At 32.6% G+C, this 22,541-nt stretch overlaps 1 protein-coding gene across 1 annotated transcript in view; it reads right to left on the bottom strand.

Annotated features, from left to right (window-relative positions):
* Positions 1–22,541, bottom strand: part of LOC132755053 (protein HID1-like) — a 39,596-nt gene that overhangs the window by 4,911 nt on the left and 12,144 nt on the right. The window contains exons 12-19 of the mRNA XM_060745843.1: positions 22,030–22,181; positions 14,831–14,909; positions 13,617–13,678; positions 11,228–11,330; positions 10,720–10,947; positions 7,566–7,743; positions 5,810–5,891; positions 90–203 (exon numbers count right to left, since the gene is read on the bottom strand). Coding sequence (XP_060601826.1) covers positions 90–203; positions 5,810–5,891; positions 7,566–7,743; positions 10,720–10,947; positions 11,228–11,330; positions 13,617–13,678; positions 14,831–14,909; positions 22,030–22,181 — 998 coding nt within the window. The remainder of the gene's footprint in view (positions 1–89; positions 204–5,809; positions 5,892–7,565; positions 7,744–10,719; positions 10,948–11,227; positions 11,331–13,616; positions 13,679–14,830; positions 14,910–22,029; positions 22,182–22,541) is intronic.

Genomic DNA, 22,541 nt, shown 5'->3' with positions numbered 1-22,541 from the left:
TTACATGCAAAACAAACAAATATCCTCTATATGTTGTTATCTAATAAAGGAATTACAGTAAAATAACTCAAAAATATTTGTTCTCATACCCAATCAGGTGTGGCAACCCAGCCACCGCCAGCACTAGATGTGGATCCAGCTCGCTTGAAGGGTGCTCTTGCAGTTTCACTATTTGGTGTAGTTGGGGTAGCAGGTGGAGTCTCCTAGTATAAATACATCAATATATAACCACAAGCAACAGTTATGAGAAACATTGCTTCTTACTAAAGAAACATGTAAAACATATTCATTTTTTGGAAGGTTTAGACTGTAAGAGATAAAATGCTTAAAAGACAGATATTTACTAAAGAAATTGGTGAAAACGTTTAATTTGGTGAAGAAAAAGTATTGATTCATCAGTTAAAATACCTGTATTACAATCATCAGGATCTTAATTTATTATTTTACAACATATTATAGATTAATTTATTTGGCTCCATGCATTTTTTTTTTCTGGAAGGTTTGCAACTGCAATTCGGGTTCTTTGTGAGGCAACGGATTCATGTGTGTGTAAGCATCTGTTCATTTCTGTGCTTTTCATATTGTGCTGAAAAATATTATGCTCTTGTTAATTAAACTATGTCACAAAATTTAACTGTGACAAATTAGAAAAATGCTATATTTAGATACTATCATACATTTATTGACATTTCATGTAAGATTTCCGAGTCATGATTCTGTGTAAATGCTTTTTGTCTTATATTTTATAATTAAAATTGACTCTCACCGCATAGTGGGGCAGAATTTGAAACTCTCACTCAAAAAGATAGACAAATAAATATCTGAGTAAAAATCAATAGCAATATTAGTGTTTCGTTCCAATTAGCCGGTCATTCGATTTGAGATATAAAAGTTATAACAGACCCTTCTACTTAAGCCTAGAGGTTTAATCCATCCACTAGAAGGTAGTCTACATATTAATAGTATCTCGCTCGCAACCTAAGTACTTTCCATGAATAGCACACTTATCAAAAATAATAAGAAATGATGAAAAATATTTGGACAATGTAATGAAAGGTTTTCAAGAAACAAAATAGTTCTCATGCTAGAGGAAATAAGCTTAAACTCATGGCTCAGTATAATTTCACTTATTTGCACAAACAAACTATTAGCTTGCATCAGGTATGTAGACTAATAATACCACCACCATCTAGTACTATACGCAACTAAGTTTAATTAATTGGTTATTATTTATATCTTATCAATTTTAAAATGAACATTATGAGCTGAAGTTTAAGAGGGTTGATGCTCTCATGAACAGTTTATGCAAATTATAGTATCGATGCTAGTACATACTAGAATATTTATCATTTCCCGCACGATTTCTATATCATTGAAGGCTCTAATGGTATTGATCACTTACTTTAGAGATCGCTCACAGACAGCTCAGAATTAGTAATCTGATGATGTCTGTGTAAGATACTCGCTAGCAAAGTAATTTCTCATATATTTGCTATGTCTTCTGCAATAGTTATAGTTGAGATGAGAGATGTGTTATAAGGAGAGAAATGAGTGTGAGTGAGGGGTTAGAGAAGCCGAGAGGGAAGGGAAAACTTTAATTAAAAGGTAAGAGGGCAATTACTTACACAAAACTAAGAAAACATGATAACATGGGCAATAGCCATGAAACCAGGATCTCGCTCAAATAATCCTCATTGGATAAGATAAATAGGTCCGTATTGATATATTAACAAAATACAATCAAAACAAACAATTTAACTATGTTGCAATGTAAAACATGAATATTGTAGAGTGATTGACCAATCAAGAGTTAAGTGTCGGTCTAGCTTTAAAATCATATTATGTATTAAGATAAAAAAAACAAGGGCCAAATAAAATTAAATATAAAAAGTATTATTCGCTCAATTTTTACAAAACCCACGACAATATGCTCGCCTCAGCAGTGTCAAAATGAGCAATGACAAAGCTAAATGGTGTGAGAATAAAAGTTTGAATGGAAAATTACAATGTGAGTATATAGTTTATGATAGAGAGTCATGCTATTTCAGTAAGCATTTATTATTTTATACTAACTTGTAGTATTTCGCTGTTAATTTCATTAATATATCACTCGAAACACACTGCAACGCTATTATCTCATTTAGATCATGAGTCCAATTTATATATCCTTCTATATATCAAAAACTCCTCGATAAATGGAAGCCAAAGAGGATAGATTAACAAACGCTATCTGATGAACAGTTTTGGTTCATAAATTTTAGTTGAGTAGAACGCTGTAGGAGAAGATAGCGCAATGTAAAATTGATTACGACATTAAGCTAATATAGTCAAATACAAAACAAAGGGCAATCACAAAACCCTGACAATATGCCCCAAGGCACTTGATGACAAAGCCTCTGTGAAAGTTTGGTCAAATTCCGTTGAGAAATGTAGGAAGAGTTGCGCACAGAAAATTGTTCACTATAATTTTATCCTATATTGGGAAAAAAAACAAAGGGTTATAATTAGGTCAAATATTATCCAATCACAAAACCCCGACAATATGCGCCAGGGCACTTTAGTACAAAACCTCTGTGAAAGTTTGGTCAAAATCCATTGAGAAATGTAGGAACAGTTGGGCACAGAAGAAATTATTCACTATATATTCTATATAAGGAATAAAAACAAAGGGCCATAATTAGGTCAAATATTATCCAATCACAAAACCCCAACAATATGCGCCAGGTCACTTGATGACAAAGCTTCTGTGAAAGTTTGGTCAAAATCCGTTGAAAAATGTAGGAGGAGTTGCGCATAGAAGAAATTGTTTACGCCCGCACGTCCGCCGACATACCTCAATCTAATAACCAGTTCTTTCCTTCGGAAAACCTGGTTAAAAATTAGATAATGTATAAAATATATCTTAACATATTCACAAAATATTACTATGGATGGCTGAAGATATCAATTTTTTACAAAAATACATCTCTTAGTACAACAACAATGTACACATATTTCTCTGTTCTGACTTCCAGCACATGTTATGATATACTTAACACCAAAAGAGGACACCAGTGAAAAGCAATTGTTTGCTTACAAATTCAGACACAATGTTTTGGGTGGTTGAATTCTTTTTCAGTCAGAATCAAAAACATAGTTAACTTAATTCATATTACAATACTTTACAAAGGTGAGAATTAATACATTTAAATACAGTTTTTTTTAAAATATATAAAATGTCAATTTAAAGGACTCTTTTCCAGCAATCTTGCATGGAAGCACAGAAAAAAATCAAGTCTTTTAAATAGAAAATTCAATAAAATCATCAGAATTTTGGCCTTAGTGGTGTTTAAAATGAAACCAGAAATCATAGTACTGAAAAAGAGATACATGTATTTAATTAAGGTGAAGCATTTCTCAAAAGAAAATTTACAATGACAACAAACAGAGTCAAAATGTTATGATATGCCACCTAAAGATCCCTGCTCCTCCATTATATACTGGTTTAAGCTATGCAGATTAATAACTTCATGCTTATATGTATTATATATATGGGTTATATTTCATATATGCACTTAATTATACAAACTACTCAAGCAGAATAATCTAGAGTACATGAAATGCATAAGAGAAAATGATAAAAGCAAAATTTTGGTAAAAATTGTTCCCCTAAAACAAAAAGGTCAGTTGATAAGGTGAAGATGTCACTTATGCTAAATTATGCCCATTCGTAAACATTGGTCTTAGCATTATGCACTAAATTCTTTATAAAAACCCTTTACAAAGGTAGACTATAACTTAACAATCTGACTGGAACTGGCACTTAACAGTCATGATATAACATGCTTTCTTTATAACAGTTTTGATTGGTTAAAAAAAACAAGACAGCCATGATGGCCCTGAATCGCTCACCAGAAACAACTGTTTTTCAGTGTTAGAAATAATTTTTCAAATGAACTTGTCTATTAGGCAAGTCCAGCTCAATTTCAACTTGCCCCTATGGATATTAGTTTCCTGACACAGATTGTTTTTATTTTTCTTCATCATAGAAAATAGAATCTTTCATAAATGGCCCAAGTGCATTGTTACTGTTCATCTGTAAAGTAAAGCATACCAACTCATGCTACTCATTTTTTTTCTATTTTCAGCTCTATCAGCCCTTAAAAGGGGCCAATCAAATTAATTTGAGCAAACTTGATAAAAAGCCCTCTACGAATGCTATGGACAAAGTTTAATGATCATCCATCCATCAATTTATTTAGTAAATGTTTAAACGTTTTCTATTTTATAGCCCTAGTGGCCCCTAAAAGGGGCCAATCAAATTAATCTAACCAAATTTGATAAAAGACTACCTAAGAATGCTACAGACAAAGTTTGGTGATCATCCATCAATTAGTTCAGTAGAAAAAGTTGTTTTAAGGTTTTTCTACTTTTAGCTTTAACAGCCCCTAAACGGGACCTATCAAATTAATATGAGCAAATTTGATAAAATACTACCTAAAAATACTTCAGACAAACTTTGGTGATCATCCATAAATTAGTTCAGTATAAAAAATGTTTAAAGGCTTTTCTATTTTTAGCTCTGTTGACCCCTAAAAGGGGCCAACTGAAATCATATGTGACTGTCACAAGGATGCTACAGACCAAATTTGAGGTAAATTTGTCCAGCAGTCTCAGAGTCGACGCATGAAGACAAACGCCGGAGCATCTCCCTTTGATACTAATAGCTCACATTGACCCTTTGGTTCTGGTGAGCTAAAAATGGATTGTAAATCATGCAATATCAGTTTCGAGGTTCATTATATAGAATAAAATAAATGTCCCACCATAAGTTTCATAACATAAATATTGATGAGCAATATTTTAAATATACCTTTTGCTTTTACCATTTCCTTAACAGATGTAGGACAATATGTCCTGTGTAAGTCTCGAAAGTGTTGAAATCCTAGAATATTTAATTTAAAGCTTGTTACAGTAATAAATTTGATCAATATAAATCATATTACTTGTGACTTTTAGATTCTTTCCTAATGGTTATATTACATTTTTTATGTTTTGACTTACAGCGAATAATCAACATTTAAAATCTATCTTATAGAATAACACTGTCATACATAAAAAATTTTGGCGATATGAAAAGATGGAATATACTTCAATTTCCATGTACAACACCTTTTATATAAACAACAAGACTGCCGCCATTGAGGTGATGATGAAAAGATCTGACCTTGACCATAAGGTTGGAATTCAGGTGTTGTGCATGACACGTCATCCAATAATTGTGAACATATGTGCCAAGTAATTTCCGAAATCCTACCATGTTAAGTTTTTAACTCCAAATGTGACCTTGACCTTGAAGGTAGGGCTTCGGGTGTTGTGCATGATATGTTGTCCTGTTATTATGAACATTTGTGCCAAGTCATTTCAAAATCGCTTGATCAATGAAATTTTTTAAGACCAGACATATAATATACCCTATAACAGACCATGTAAAGCTTTGACCTCAAAGTGTGGCATCGACCTTGCAGGTAGGGATCAGGGTTTTACACATGACACATTGTCTTATCATTGTGAACATTTGTGCCATATAATTTCAAAATCACTTGATGTATGAAAAAGTTATGGACCGGACACAAAATATACCCTATAACAGACCATATTAAGCTTTGACCTCCAAGTGTGACCTTAACTTTGAAGGTTGGCGTCTGGCTGTTGGGGCACTACACCTCGTCTCATTATTGTAGAATAAACATATTTCTTTTAGCTCGATTGCAAAACAAGTTCTTGCAACTTATATTAATCACTTTCAAGTCTGCTCCTTGGAACTAACCAGTATTGGTATCATATGAGAAATCATGGTTGTGGCCCGAGTAGGGCTTGAACCCATGATCCCTGTGTTGAGGGGCAGACAACTTAAAGAAAATTATGAACTGGACATGTAGCACATGAAAACACACCATTTCAAATTCTTTTGATGAATGGCTTAGTTATAGGTCAGTATAAAAAGTGTGACAGACGAACAAAGCCCATTTCTATATCGACTGTTTTTCTTTCTGAAAAGGTCAGGGACAATAATTGTGACACAAATACAGACAAACAAAATACATGATGTCCAAAAAAGCATCCACAAAATGTCCTCTCACCGTACAAGGAGCATAAATAACCTTCATTTCTAATAACAAAAGTTTAAGATGTTACAACTACTGTAAACAGATAGATATGTTAAATCTATTGTAAACCATACAATTATTCTATTGTCTACAAGTTATTTTATCTAAAAGGAAGAATTTCTTACGAGATAATGGATTTGTTTTGTTAAAATAACCATGTGCCTTAAGTTGTATTTCAATGAGTTATTCTTATTTTTATGACAAAAACAAATACTGGTGTTTCTATAATGACAGAACTATCATCCAAAATACATACACAGTTTAAAAGAGTTGATAGTTTTAATCATTCAAGCAGATAAATCTGACATCAAATGCCGATATATCAGAATTGAATATGAATGCTGTATCTTTAAAACCATCATTACATATGTACATTTATCACATAAACCACGATGCAGGAGTGTAATAAAGCCATTCAATAAAAATGATATTACACTAGTGTAATAACACTTTAACGTGACGTCATTTGCGCTATATATAAACATAGCGTAAAAGCGCGCTAATGTTAGCGTTACACTATAACGCGTCAATGAAAAATAACTCTTTTTAACAGTTTATCGTTCTTATTTTATATAATTTATGTGATAAATAGAATATTATATTCGTGTAGATTCAAAACTAAATTTATTGAACTCGTTGAATAAAACAATATTATGCTCGCAAAATATGATTTTATTCAACTTGTTCAATAAATTTAGTATTAAATCTACACTCATTCAATATCCTCTATAAGTATCCTGAGATAAAATTGTGCAAAGAATCTCAATAATTATGAATGCAAATAAATACATAAAGAAAACCAGTTTTTGTAATTTGCTTATTCATCATTATCCAATATTTTAAGCAAGTACATGTAAAGTAAAGCGAAGATACTGTGAAAAAAAAAGCCACTTTTGAAAACATTTTTATGGTACTTTTAATGGTCTACCTCATTTTATACTAAGTTAAGTAACTGTGTTTTACAAAGAAATAAATGCTGTATGTTTAACTGGCATGAAGATTTTAGTATTATAGCTGTTGTAAATAAAGACAGGACTGAAATAATTTATACAGTCAAAACAATAGTCACTGAAAAAAACAAGTAAACATGTAAATGTTTAATAACAGTAACTTTGTTTGTATGCCATGAAAATAATCTTGTGAATAATACTGATTCTAGTAAAGAGGCTAATACAAAATTTTGTTTTTCATATAATTCAAATTAATTCTAATTCTTATTCTTTCTTTAAAAAATAAAAACTTGATGTAAAAAGAAATTATACGTCACAAAATAACCCACGAAAAACCCAAACATTTTTCTATAACATACTGATTCAGTTGCCTAATAGCCTACAAAGATGATTGTGATGTTTTTAAATATACAGTAATCAAAAGTGGCCACAATATTAGTAAATACAGCATTACAGGTTATTTTACAAGTTCTGATTAGTTTGGTGTAAGGAAAACACTTTAAATAAGAGCATTATGTTACGTTTTTTTGATTTCGGTTTGTGAACAGTAGCATGTGAGACTTGCGAAATATCAACTCTGAAAAATGGCCCACCATCTATGAAGGAAAGTTCCGGGTCACCTGCCAAGTCACACTGGACATGCACTGTGTCAAAAAGTAGTCAAAAATTATTTCAGTATTTTTTTTAATTAAAGATTTTACAAAGAAATAGATTATAAAAATATATAACTCCTACATCTGCATTATTATACTTTAATCCTAAAATACTATTAAGTTTTTCATGGATGAAATAGAGAGCATTACTTAAAGCCTTACATAATGTATCAATGGACTTTACTTGAACCATGTGATCTTCCAATTTAATCATGATTTTATCCAATATTATCAACTTAGCCTTGTTATTATTTTCTGAGTGTAAAAATCACTACCAAATCCATATTGTACTTGAGATAACTTTGTCATTAATTATTCATGTATATGTTATGCCTCCAACATATTTCAGATGCTTTTTTTAAATTATGTATCATCAAGTGCCTAACCACTTTCTATATCATATAGAAAACAACACTGAAAAGTATTTCTCAAAAACTGAATGTTGCAACACTAATAAACCTAGAATATTTTAGGATCTTTAAAGTTTACAACATTAAATTGACAACAACAACAACAACAAAGTGTTAAACATTAACTATCATGCTTTGGATTGCAGTGCATTTTAAGTTTTGTGTTATACATTTATTTTTTCATTTGTTGCACACCGTACCCTATATGTTCATTAGATAACTAATCTTTTATTTTTCTAGTTAAGATATAGTCGTGTCGACAATATATGTGCTAACAACACGTTCGATTTATGTGTTATCTATATATGTAGCTCACAATCTATAAAGTATAAATAAGTGTTGTGGGAGGAAATAGCGCCACAAGTAGACCAAGATACATCGAATCAATGACTGCCGTGTTTCGTACCAGGCGCATCGAGAATTCGGCGGCCAGAGACCACTGGGCCTGGTGATCTGTGATGAACCTCGAACTTTGGTGTATCACAGATCCAACTAGGCTTGTAAATCGACTGTGCAAAACACTCCTGGCTCAAGGTGTGGAGAACAGTACGCGCACGCAAGTGATAGCGTGATCAATGATCAGGACGACAATATATAAATTTTGATTCTAACTCACTTCACACTATTCCATTATCAAACAGATAAGGCAATCAAGTGCATTATTATATAGTACATTTATAATTATGCACAGTATAAAAAACGAAAAGTATGTATCTCACCATATTTTTATCAATTTTGAAACCTGGCTGACTGACAGATAATTGAACAATAGAGCAGATAAATGTACATGCTTTTCACACCTTCTGCACTCACAAGTAACCTAATTATAGGGCTGTCATTGCATTGACATATTGAAAGCTAAATATCGACAGTTTATTGATATATCAAATTCAATGGCTTAACCATTTAATTATGTGTAATAAACTGTTATCATGGTGCATGAAAGCATGTTTTATACATCACAAACACAGAATATCAAAAGATTTTATCATATCTTACAGACCTCTGAAAATTAAATCCAGTGTTGAAACTCGACAAACAAGAGCTGTCCGTAAGACAGCGCGCTCGACTTTTTTATTGCTTGCCAATAAAAAAAGTTTTTGCAGTAAAAGGCAATACAAGAATCTCTGTATTTTTAAAGTGAACTAGTTGTTTGATACCCTTGAATATTACAGCAATGTTTATATGACATAATTTATGGTAAAGTGAACAAGTGGATAGGAATGAATTTTTTTAGATTTTTTAAGTTTTTTAGTGCTTGCCTATAATACAAAACATTGACAGTTAAGGGCCATAATTCAAATAAAATCTTTGACAGAATTACCTTCTCCTGGACATGTTTGGGAATCATGATTGTAAACAAGTATTCCAACTTTCAAATTAATATCTCAAACAGTTCAGTCAAAAAGTGGACTGGTACTAAAAACTTAACCAAGATTCTAAGTCGATAAAAGGCCTTAATTTTTAAAACAAATCCTTGACAGAGTTACCTTCTCTTGCGTACAGATGGGGGTAATGATGTGAAATAGCATTAAAAGTTTCAAAGCAATATCTCAAAGGGTTAAGGCAATAAGTGGATTTTACCCATATTCAATGTATTTTCTAAGTCAAAAAGGGGCATAATTCTGTCAAAAACCTTGACAGAGTTATGTCCTCTTGTCTGTTGATGAAGGTCGTGATGGTAAACAAGTATGGTCAGTTTCAAAGCAATACCTCCAATGGTTTTGAAATAAAGTGAGGTGGTACAAAAAACTTAACCAAGCTCAATACACTTTCTAAGTCAAAAAAGGGCCATAATTCTGTCAAAAAACCTTGACAGAGTTATGTACTCTTGTCTGTAGATGGAGGTTATGATGGTGAACAAGTATGGTAAGTTTCAAAGCCATACTTGTAATACTTCTGAAATAAAGTGGGGTGGTACGAAAAACTTAACCAAGGTGTGACGCCAACGCCGACGCCGACGCCGGGGCGAGTAGGATAGCTCCCCTTTTCATAGAAAAGTCGAGCTAAAAAGGAGAGAAGTGACTTTTTCCCTTTCCACAAAGTAGAGTGATATTTTCATAAGACATGAAGAAATGGGTTTAAAATTGTACTGATATTCTTAAATGTTATTCAATTCTTAAATGTTTTTCAATATTGTACCGATTATTGAATATCAATGGTATATCAATATTACAAAATTCATTCACAGCCCAACCTAATTACAATTGTTTATTGTACTTGACTGTCACATTAACAGTAACTAAATAATATATATATATATATTTTGTGATCAGTGAAATTTTTTATTTTTGGGGGAGCCAAGGACCGAGGTTAGCATTATTAAGGGGCACATTCTACAGAAGGGAACTGAGTGGCAGTGTATGTGTTCTAAGTTTCAACCAATTCTGTTCAGTAGTTTTGGAGATACCAACTTGCATGCAAAAACTTAAGGTCTGACGGTTACGCCTGGGTAAATACAAATGCTCTCCTTATACTTTGAATAGTTGAGCTAAAATGTAGAGATATCTGCATTTAAAGGGAAATCCAATTATTTCTACATTATAAATGTACTTACGTGGTGTAGCAGCAAGTGAAACTTTGAGAGTTCCAGGTTCCGCCTCAACAGCTGGGAGGGCACCCTCCATTGTCTGAGGCTCTTTGTGGTCCGTGGGGGATGGAGTGTGCAGCTTCTTACCACGTTTTGTAAGGGCCTTGGCAATAGAAGAGTGATCTGTTGGTAGATTGGCCAGCTGATGAAATACTTGACGCTTGCGTATTATTGTGTAGACTAAATTACTGTTACCTGTAAATAGAAATAAATTAAACCTGAACATTGTACATCTTAGAAATTCATAATGCATTTTAGCTTCAAATATTGAAACATTCAAATAACATTAAGTAAGTTAAAATGTTAAAACACACATTTCCAATTATCTTTGGTCTTGATCAATTTAAAAACTTTATTTGAAAAATCTGTATTTTAAAAGAGAGTTCAATATTCTTTCATTTAAAAATTTAACTATCTGACACTTGACTTTACCAATTCTCAAAGATAGAATGCTGTAAAATGTTACAGTACTTACCATCAAACTGATACTGTATGATGTTATTGAAGACTTCCAATAGGAAGAACACTAGATGGTGATTTGTAGGACTAGCATAAAGAAACCAAGGTGTGCTAAATGCCTATAAAAAACATCAAATCATTGTTAGCATACTATTTATATACAAGCATTTGATAGTATTGCGGGCAATACAGTAGTCCCCTACCGGTCCCTCAAAAAGTTCTTTAATTGTCATACACTCCTGTGTATTGCCATTTATAATGAATTTGAGGATGAAGTCTGTATTTGAAAATATCAACCACAAAACATAATAAAATAAGTTTGTCTATATCACAGTAATGTGTTAAGTTTCCATGCTTAGTAAGGAAATTATGTTTATACAACCTTGTCATATTATTACGATGTGGGATTTTAAAGTAAATCCTATAAGGAATGAAGAAGTTGGAGTGAAAATACCAGTTTCTCGAAAAAAATCTAAGTTCAAGGGGGACATAATTCTGGAAATAGTCTTGCTAGAGTATTTAACCATCTCAAAAATGTCGAGTGATAATAAGAAACATATATATGAAGTTTGAAGTAGATACATTAGGAAATAAAGAAGTTATTTAAAAAAGACAACATTTTTTCCCCTAAAAAATCTAAGTTCAAGGGAGGTAATACTGATATTTTTTGTGCTAGAGTTATAAACCTTGTCACATATGATGTGGTTGATGACCAGAAACTTATATTTAAAGTTTGAAGTAAACACCTTAAGAAATAAAGAACATATAGTGAAAAAGCTGAAAAATTTAAATCAGAAATCTTGAAATTCAGGCTATTTGTTGCCATAGCAACCAGAATTTTCAACATAGGAAGAAAAGAAAAATATGTGCATAATCTCCAGACTGCCATCTACCCATATTTCAAGTTTCATAAAAATATTTTCAGTACTTTTTGAGTTATCACTGGATCCAGTTTATGTGTTAAATTTTGCCATATTTTCAGACTATTTGTTGCCATAGCAACCAGAATTTTCAACATAGGAAGAAAAAAAAAAGACGTGCATAATCTCCATACTGCCATCTATCCATATATCAAGTTTCATAAAAATATTTTCAGTACTTTTTGCGTTATCGCGGGATCCAGTTTTGTGGACGGACGGACTGACGGACTGACAGACAGACAGACAGACAGACGGACAGACAGACGGACAGACAGACAGACGGACGGAGGGTAAACCTAAAGTCCCCTCCGGTTAAACCGGTAGGGGACTAATAAAATATATACTTAAAACAAATATTCAGGTAGGTACAGATAGTTTTGTCTAGTGAAGATATAATGTGTTGTGCTGAACAACCCTGTAAATTATTAGAGAAAAATCTTGAGATTAAATTGTTTTGAATTGCAAATGAAAACAAAATGTTTACAATTTTTTTCTTATGTTTACAATTTTTTATTTGTTTAAGTCACTTCAACACTTTACTTACTAAATTTAACAAATAAGCAGGAAAAAATAGTTAACTTAGATAACATAGTTAATCTATAAAAGAAAAACAAGGTGTAAAAATCTTCCTTTGTTGTCACATACATTTAATGTTTAACTCTATCAATATCATGTTACATAACAATTGTTCACATTTACAAGCTTGTCAACAATGATTTTGAACAAAGACTGAAAGAATTTAGGGTTACAGTAAATCATAATACTTGCGTTCAAATGGTCATGTATAACATGATGGGTTCAAAGTTTGATAAAAACATTCCTATATAACTCTCTATATATGTCAATTCAATGTACCAGTAATGCCAATTCAATGTACCAGTAATCAATGTATTTCTTATCATCATTTTAGCTATGAATGCAGTAGGAAATAATTCAAAAAGTTGTATATAAATAATATTTTCTGTTTCAGTTATGGCAACCTTAACCTTTAGCAACTTTCTTAAAAGACAGCGGTCGTCAAGTAAATAAGGGCAACAATCAAAAACAAAATTAAGACTTTTGATCAAATACATATTTAGTGGCATTTTTTTATTCATTAAAAGTTACTTTGATTCTAGCACAACAACAAAAATAGGGGTAATTTACTTATTTAATCAACATACATGTACTGTACTGTCATAAACTTTAAATTTTATCAACCTATCATCTCACAACCATTAGGCCAGTGTTGAAATAGCAGAAAATAGTATTCATAATCATTCAATCAATGAACTTGACCTTTGACCTACTGACTACAAAAACTTTAGGGCAGTTGTACTCAATAAAGACAATCATCCTATGAAGCTTGAGGTATAATGTCAAATAATACAAACAGTAAAGAAAGAAAAGAAGTGGTATATCAAATGACGGACACACCAACTGACATCTGCCACACAATGATGTACCCTTTTGATGGGTTCACATAAATATGACAAAACAAATTACCTCAAGTAGATGCAGTAGTTTTGTGCTTGCGACCATTGACAAAGTCTTCAGATATGGTGATACTATAAAATATATAATACAGTTAAGTAAAATTTGATGTGACAGAAAATCAAAATCATGTTTAGAATCGAAAACTCTTAAAGCAGCATGCCTCCAGATCCATGCTAATTTTCATGAATGTTTTGAAAATTTATCAAAAAATACTGTGAGAGAACCCCAAAAAATTTTCAAATTGCAAAACAACACTTTCAACCCATGTAAATAACCTAAAAGAGGTCAATTATGCAAAATTTGCCCTAACTGTGTTACTTATGCAGTAGAAATAATTGTGAAAAATGCAGCAAAATTTGTCAAATATTTTGGCTCATTTGTAGGCACGCAGCTTCAACATTGTACAATATTTATCATATATTTATATATTACATATTATTGACGATTTTTTCAAGCTATTTCCTTGAACAGTAATAAGAATTTTACATTTATCACTTAAACCCTTACTGGCATAAATATATAACTACATGTATATTTTAATAAATACAGTACTACCTGGCAGGGGTTTTGTTACATTTACATTATGTCCCTGGCATATGTACACTAAGGATGGAACAACAGACAAAGCCTGACTAAAATTTACTATTTTTAACTCTAATTAACTTTTTGTGAAATGAAAGAGAAAATGTTGGTGATATGCTAAATTAAGGTTGCGAAATTTTGTCAAATTTCTGTCAGAAGTTTGACCTTTGAAAGCTGGTCAAGTTGACGGACAGCGGAGGCAAAAAAAATATGTTACCAAACATTTTTCTAAACAAAATAATTCATGTAACTCACTTCCATTATATTAACAATATAATTTATCCTTTCATGCAAACCAGTTTATATGAACCCAGTTTCACAATGCTGACAAGCTTAAATTCGGTATCTTATATAATGTAATCATTTTCACATTTTTATTTTGGTTACTTTACCAAATTAAAGTACAAGGTAGTTACTTGTTTGTTTGTTTCGGGTTTTACATTACATCGACACAGTATAGGTCATATTGCAACGTTCCAGCTTTACTGGTGGAAGAAGACCTTAGGTGCCCTTCCGCGCATTATTTCAGGCACACAAGGTAGTTACAGCATTATTTCAGGACCTAGGTAAAACATACATCGTACAATCCAGTTATACTATATAAAGTATTTAACTGGTCAGCATAAAATAAAATATCTTACCATTTACAATAATAGTGAGAAGACAATCAAATAATGGCTGAAGTCTTTGATGACCAGTGGTGATTATCTTATGAAATACCTGAAATTATATAACAACAAATACTGTACTGTAAAACTGAAAACTTAAATTTTAAACATTAATAAGTCAGAGAGGATTCAATATTAATATTCAAACAGAAAACAAGCAAATTCGTTGAATTTATATCCCCCGCTGAGTACTGGTTATTATTAACACAACAACTGAAGACATAAGGCTTTATTTATATATTAATCATGGCATAAACAGTAATATTCTTTGAACTTGATAAATATTCAGGGCAATAACAGAGACATAACTTTGTGTTAAATAGTAAAATCTGGAAATGCCAATGAGATGTATGCATACTACATAACTAATCAAGGGCCATAAATCTGAGTTATAAGTATCTGACTGGAACAAGGCGACTATATGCACATCTCCTCTTAGTATCCCATAAAGTTTCATTGAATTCCAGCCAGTAGTAGCAGAGAAGTAGCGAGGAAACAAATATTTTTCTATATGGATACTGCATAACTAATCAAGGGCCATAACTCTGAGTTAAAGTGTCGGACTGGAACAAGCGGACGATATGCGCATCTCCTCTTGATATTGATGATTCCCATAAAGTTTCCTTGAATTCCAGCAAGCAGTTGCAGAGAACTACTCCGGAAACGAAATTCGAATGGACGGACGGACAACGCCAAATCTATATCCCCCTCCCGATTCATCGGCGGGGGATAACAATCAGATTCAAAGAAGTCATCCTCTCTGTATGTCTCATGATCAAGACAATGGGCAAAATTGTCAAAATATTAAGTAAAATAAGCAATTATAATAGTATTGCAAGCAATCCATAAGTCCCCTACCGGTTAGAACCCCATCAATATTCTGAAGGGCCATTGGCCATTCTCTTATTTTTCAATTTTTCTCTATTTTAAGTAAACTTGTTGGAAAAGTTCTTTAAAAGTGATCACAGGAAACAGTTTTTATGAACAGACAAACAGACGGACTGAAGGACACTCTAAAGTTAATATTTGAAACATCCCTGTTACCAAAATATAACATTTTAAAAGCAAAATTCTTAAAAAGGAGACAACTCTTGAAATAAAGATGCAATTTCATAAAAATTTTCACAACTGATTTTTTTTCAAAATAGGAAGAACAGATAAGACATGCATAATCTCAAGACTGCTATCTACCCATATGTCAAGTTTCATAAAAATATTTCCAGTACTTTTTGAGTTATCACTGGATTCAGTTTATGTGTAAAATTTGCCATATTTTCAGTATATGTGTTGCCATAGCAACCAGAATTTTCAACATAAGAAGAAAAGAAAAAGACATGCATAATCTGAAGACTGCCATCTACCCATATGTCAAGTTTCATAAAAATATTTAATACACTTGTTACTATATATAGTAACAAAATTGCCTATGATTTCAACTGATTATGAGTGTCACATGACCTATTATGAGTTTGCAGCCCAGGGCCGAGAACTAGTTATCAGCCGGCAGAACATGTGCATGTCCACAAACTGAAACAATGACGTCACTTTTAACGTCATCAAACACTTAACTGTAAAAGTGAAAGAAGGTTGTCAGCACAAATCGCTTTATTTTTATTATGAGACCTTAAGCGTATTTAGTACAAACACATTTTTGTTACTATTTTCATTATCACTGGATCCAGTTTATGTGTAAAATTTGCCATATTTTTAGCCTATTTGTTGCCATAGCAACCAGAATTTTCAACGTAGGAAGAAAGGAAAAAGACGTGCATAATCTCCATACTGCCATCTATCCATATACCAAGTTTCATAAAAATATTTTCAGTACTTTTCAAGTTATCGCGGGATCCAGTTTTGTGAACCGACAGACGGTAAACCTAAAGTCCCCTCCAATAAACCGGTAGGGGACTAATAAGCATACAGTTTGTGTATAAAATGCCTGCACAGTTTAGTCCCTTGCAAAAACTTTATTAACCAGTATAGTCCAAGAAATCCGTGCATAAAATAGGGTGAATTGTGCACCTCTTGTGAAAAGCATGAAACTTGGCATGGTGGCAGGAAATAGTATTTGAACTCATTTTAGCCTGGGATCCACTTTTTAAAAATCCAATATGGCCGCCAAAATCCAAGATGGCCGCCATATATTAAAATTTTCAGAATATTTGGGTATTTCAGCTGTAGTCATAAATAGAATAGTATAAAAAAGCATCAGTTCATTATATTACAGATTAATTTATGTTCAGGCCTCTGATCCAGGTTGTGCAAATCCAAAATGGCCACCAAAATCCAAGATGGCCGCCATTTATTTTTATTTTTCAAAATATTAAATGTTTTCAGCTTTATTCTTTACAGGTCAGTATGAAATAGCACCACTTTATCATATTACACATTTATATATATTCAAGCCTCGGATCCAGGTTGTGCAAATCCAAGATGGCTGCCAAAATCCAAGATGGCCGCCATATTAAAATTTTCAGAATGTAATAGTTTTCAGCTGTTGTCATTACAGAACAGTTAAGTATATAATAAGACTAATTTAAAATTATGGTATTGCATATTATTTTATATTCAAGCCTTGGATCTAGGTTTTGCATATCCAACATGCTTGCTGAAATCCAAGATGGCCACCATGTTGAATTTTTCAGAATATATTAACTTACCAGCTGTAATCATTTTCAAATTAGTAAAAAAAAACACAAATACATTATATTACATGTTTTTTAACCATACCAGTATGAAGAAAATATTTGGGAGACGTATTGTATTTGCCTTCGCCGTCTGTCTGTTTGTCCGTTCGTCCGCATTAAGCTTGTCCATCCTTCACAGGTCAAACTACTGGTGGGATTTCAACTTAACTTTACAGGAGTAATCAGTACCTGTCCCGCCGAGATTTTTCGTCAATTTTTTTCCAGCTTTATTGGTGGAGGAAGACCCCAGGTGCTCCGGGCATGATTTCAGGCACGAGCGGGCACCTGGATAGAACCACCACCCTTCCGTAAGCCAGCTGGATGGCTTCCTCACATGAAAGATTTCGACCCGAGTGAGGATCGAACCTACAGTGGTGAGGGACCTGTTATCTCAAGTCAGCGACTTTAATCACTCGGCCACAGCAGCCCCCCTAATCAGTACCATCCCAAGTTGTGGACATCACTGTCACATTCCGCTTCGCTGCAAAAATGGCCGCAAGAGCTAAAAGCAAAAATATCTTGCCCGGCCTTCACTGGTCAAACTACTGGTTGAATATCAACCAAACTTTACAGGAGAGAGCAGAAATATCCCTAGTTGTGCACAGACATCACCAGCACATTTCGCTTCGCTGCACAAAATGGTCGTCAGAGTTATAAATAAAAAAGTATTGTCCGGCTTTCACAGGTCAAGTTACTGGTGGGATTTCAATGAAACTTCACATGAGTGACCATGCATAGTTTTCGGAGACATATGTTTTTGTGACAAACACCCATTTAGTTATGAAACTGTTTTAAAGCATCCGATTCATATTGAAACATGCTCATAATTAAATTGCTAAGATTTATTTTTACTTGATTTACGAAAACTCAAAAGATACAAAAGAATATTTAAAACAAAAAATGGAAGTTAAACTATCTCATAATTTCATTATCTGCCCGTGAATAAAAATCTCTTGCTAATTTTAGGTAATTTCAAGTTCAAGCAACTTGCAATCAAACTAAGCTGAGCCTTATTCCAATGATATAATATGTAGCTGACCTCCTATTGGGTCAGTGTGCAAGTGCTAAAGGAATGGTATAGAACATTTTTGTATATTTTTACCAACAGCTATGTAATTTTCCCTAAAAAGAAAACACTTCATAATAATAATTTCAGAGAATTCTAGACTCTGTAATTTGTATTTTGATAAGAATAAAAAGTAAAACGTAACCCAAGACTACTTGAAGTAGTTTATGTTCAGAGTCAAAAGTGACCAGTTCTTAAAAAAAAAATTGTGGATACTAGGCTAGTAAATTGCTGAAAATTGCTGAAAATGTTAGAAATAATGATATTTCAACAGTTGTACATCAGGTTGCTTTTATACTAACTTAAGCAAGGTAATGTTTAAAGTGTTATCAACTAATACTAATCAGTATAAACAAGAAAACTTTAGTCAATTATCTATAATTAACACCTATTGATCTAGTACTGAATGTCTGTCAAGTTAAAGGTCAATTGTTCATTGTTGTTGTGATTCTAGGAGTAAATAAAACAAGAGCTGTCAGAAGGACAGCGCGCTCGACTTTTTTAGTGCTTGCCTATAAAACAAAACTTTGACAGTTAAGGGCACACAAGACTTTAACTAGGAATTTCTAAGTACAAATCAAGAAACATTTTCACAGAGTTATCTTCTCTTGTTTACAGATAGGTCTCATGATGGCACATAAGAACTCCAACTTCCAAAGTAATATCTCAAATGGTTAGGTCAACAAGTGGACAAGAATGAAAATTTTAACTGAGTTTCTAAGTCAAAAAGGGCCATAATTCAAATAAAATCCTTAACAGAATTACCTTCTCCTGCCCATGTTTGGGACCATGATGGTAAACAAGTATTCCAACTTTCAATTTAATATCTCAACCAGTTCAGTCAAAAAAGTTGACTGGTACAAAAAAACTTAACCAAGATTCTAAGTCGATAAAAGGCCTTAATTTTTAAAACAAATCCCTGACAGAGTTACCTTCTCTTGCGTACAGATGGGGGTAATGATGTGAAATAGCATTAAAAGTTTCAAAGCAATATCTCAAAGGGTTAAGGCAATAAGTGGATTTTACCCATATTCAATGTATTTTCTAAGTCAAAAAGGGGCATAATTCTGTCAAAAACCTTGACAGAGTTATGTCCTCTTGTCTGTTGATGAAGGTCGTGATGGTAAACAAGTATGGTCAGTTTCAAAGCAATACCTCCAATGGTTTTGAAATAAAGTGAGGTGGTACAAAAAACTTAACCAAGCTCAATACACTTTCTAAGTCAAAAAAGGGCCATAATTCTGTCAAAAACCTTGACAGAGTTATGTACTCTTGTCTGTAGATGGAGGTTATGATGGTGAACAAGTATGGTAAGTTTCAAAGCCATACTTGTAATACTTCTGAAATAAAGTGGGGTGGTACGAAAAACTTAACCAAGGTGTGACGCCAACGCCGACGCCAACGCCGACGCCGGGGCGAGTAGGATAGCTCCCCTTTTCATAGAAAAGTCGAGCTAAAAATAAAATAAAAAAGCTGAAGAAATGACAACCTCATGAATTAAGCTAAATGCGGCATGATTTCACTTGTCCTTTTATGGCAGTTTTGGAAACCAAACAGAAATTATTTAATCTAAGTAAACAATTTATAATTTGTTAAGTTTCCATTGTTTTTGAAATACAAAAAAACGACAACAAACAACTGAGATTATAAATCAACTATTATTCTGTAATATCAGAAAATACATATGATTATGAAAGGCTTAAACAGGCATTTCAACTGCTTTAAAATATAAAAGGGAGAAATTAACAAGAAATTTAAGAGCGTTGCCCCTGCAGCACAGAAATTCGCAGTAAGTCAGTAAGTTAGTATCTCAATCTTACAAATGGAATCTCATATCAAAATTATCAAATAGAAAGAGCTGCAAAAGTCTAAACTTGATCTCATATAAAGTAACGAATTACTAATCTTAATAATGTCAAACACTTAAGTATGATTACAGAAAACCCAAGATATTTTTGTTCAATATCATTCATTCATTCTGTTTTTCTTGTTTATTCACAAGACCTTGCCAAAATAATGACATAATAAGAGTCTGATTCCGTTATCTATGACACAAAATATATGCTGCTTAAATTACTAATGAAAAAGAACTCACAGCTGCAGTAAGACGATCACAAGGATGATGCAAACTAAATTTATTAAAAAGAATTGACAGGATAAGAAACCCTTAATTCTCCGACACTAACTGGTATAAATCATACTGAACATTTGGTTCAATTAAGCTAAGGAATTGTTTGACTAAAATATACAATACAATAAAGGATTAATTCACACTTTTCATGCATTAACATCTACAGAAGCGTGAAGACGCATTATGAGCCCTCATTCTATGGGCTCAGGTTTCAATTTCTGTAAATGTTGATGCACAAAATAATGTATTAGTCATTCTGTTTCGGTGATTCTACGATATGTTGTTTTCCGCATAAAGAAACTAGTTTTGTATTGATTTTAACTTTAATTTTTGTGTGTTATGTTTTGATAACAAGGTAACTGGGGATAATTATTAAAATCAGCGGCTTTGCATGGTATCAGAATCATGCACATTGACAAGAGCTATTGGTAGGACATCATAAAGTGTTAGACTGTTCTTGGTGCTTTATAGCTAAACAAGAACCTAGATTATGAAGAATTCTCTATATTTAAAAGGGCCATAATTCTGTCAAAATCCACGATAGAGTCATTGACCTTTAACGGTGACCTTCTATTATGCTAACAAATTAGTGTATTAGGGTTTAACGTATTCCATCATGATTTTTTTACAAAACCAACTTGCATGAAAAACTTGTAAAGCTGACGCCTTTGGTGTACAATATCACTTGCTCCCTATTCTTTGAAATATCAAGCTAAATAATGTGCTTGCATGGTTTTATCAATAAATGCAAGTTTTTTTCTCTGTAAATGTACATCTGTATATGCAGTTTTATGCAGGAATACCACTTTTTTAGTTTGTTTCATGTATTAAAAGTGTTGATGATACACATTACCTTTATTATAGAAATTTGTCAAAATATCATCATTTAATGGCAGCCATATTGGATTTTGAAGCCATATTGAATTTTCTACCAATGCTACTTAAGCATTTTTCCAAGAAATTATTATTTTTGACCTATAATGTCAATTTATATCATTTTCTAGTCATAAATAACTTCAAATTGACATGCCAAGTGTATATTTTACATTTTGGCGGCCATATTGGATTTTGGCGTCCATCTTGGATTTTTAAAAAGTGGATCCCAGGCTGAAATAACTTGAAATACCATTCCTTGACACCATGCCAAGTTTCATGCTTTTCACAGAAGGTGCACAATTTTTTCACAAATTTCTTGGACTAGTAGTCAAAAGCCAGAAACTAAACAACCGCAACTTTTTGTATAAATAATCTCATATTAATATATTTATACATGTACTAATATACTTACAATGATGAGAAAGTCAGCATGAGTGCCTGTAAATACTGGTATATCCATGGGAACTCTCACTGTATATGGTTTGTTCAACCTTACTCCAAAATTTCTCTCTCCACTAAGTAATAACAGTATAAAAACTCCAATATGCATTAAGCCAACACGAGCTGAAAATATACAATCATTTACAATCTATACAAATGACAGTCATTCACAATACAGTCAACTATCGTTATCTCGACATCGCTTTTCTCGATATTTCGTTATCTCGATGAAATTTTGAAAGTCCCGATTTTCTTCCTTCTTTATCTATATTGGAAATATTTGTTTATCTCGATATTTTTATTTCGATATTTTCAGTATCTCGATGTACAATTTCAGCCCCAACAGTTATTTTCACACTATTATCCTTTGTTTATCTCGACTAATAGTTTTCTTTCGTCTGTTCCCTTCAGACGTGTGAAAAACACAAACTAGACGATAATTGCTCAATAGCGCGTGTCATAATGATGATTATGTTTGTAACA

The sequence above is a fragment of the Ruditapes philippinarum genome, unplaced genomic scaffold (genome assembly GCF_026571515.1).
Source record: "Ruditapes philippinarum isolate M1 unplaced genomic scaffold, ASM2657151v2 ctg4367_1_1_1_1, whole genome shotgun sequence".
Classification (NCBI taxonomy): domain Eukaryota; kingdom Metazoa; phylum Mollusca; class Bivalvia; order Venerida; family Veneridae; genus Ruditapes; species Ruditapes philippinarum.
This window is presented reverse-complemented; position numbering and strand designations above follow the sequence as displayed.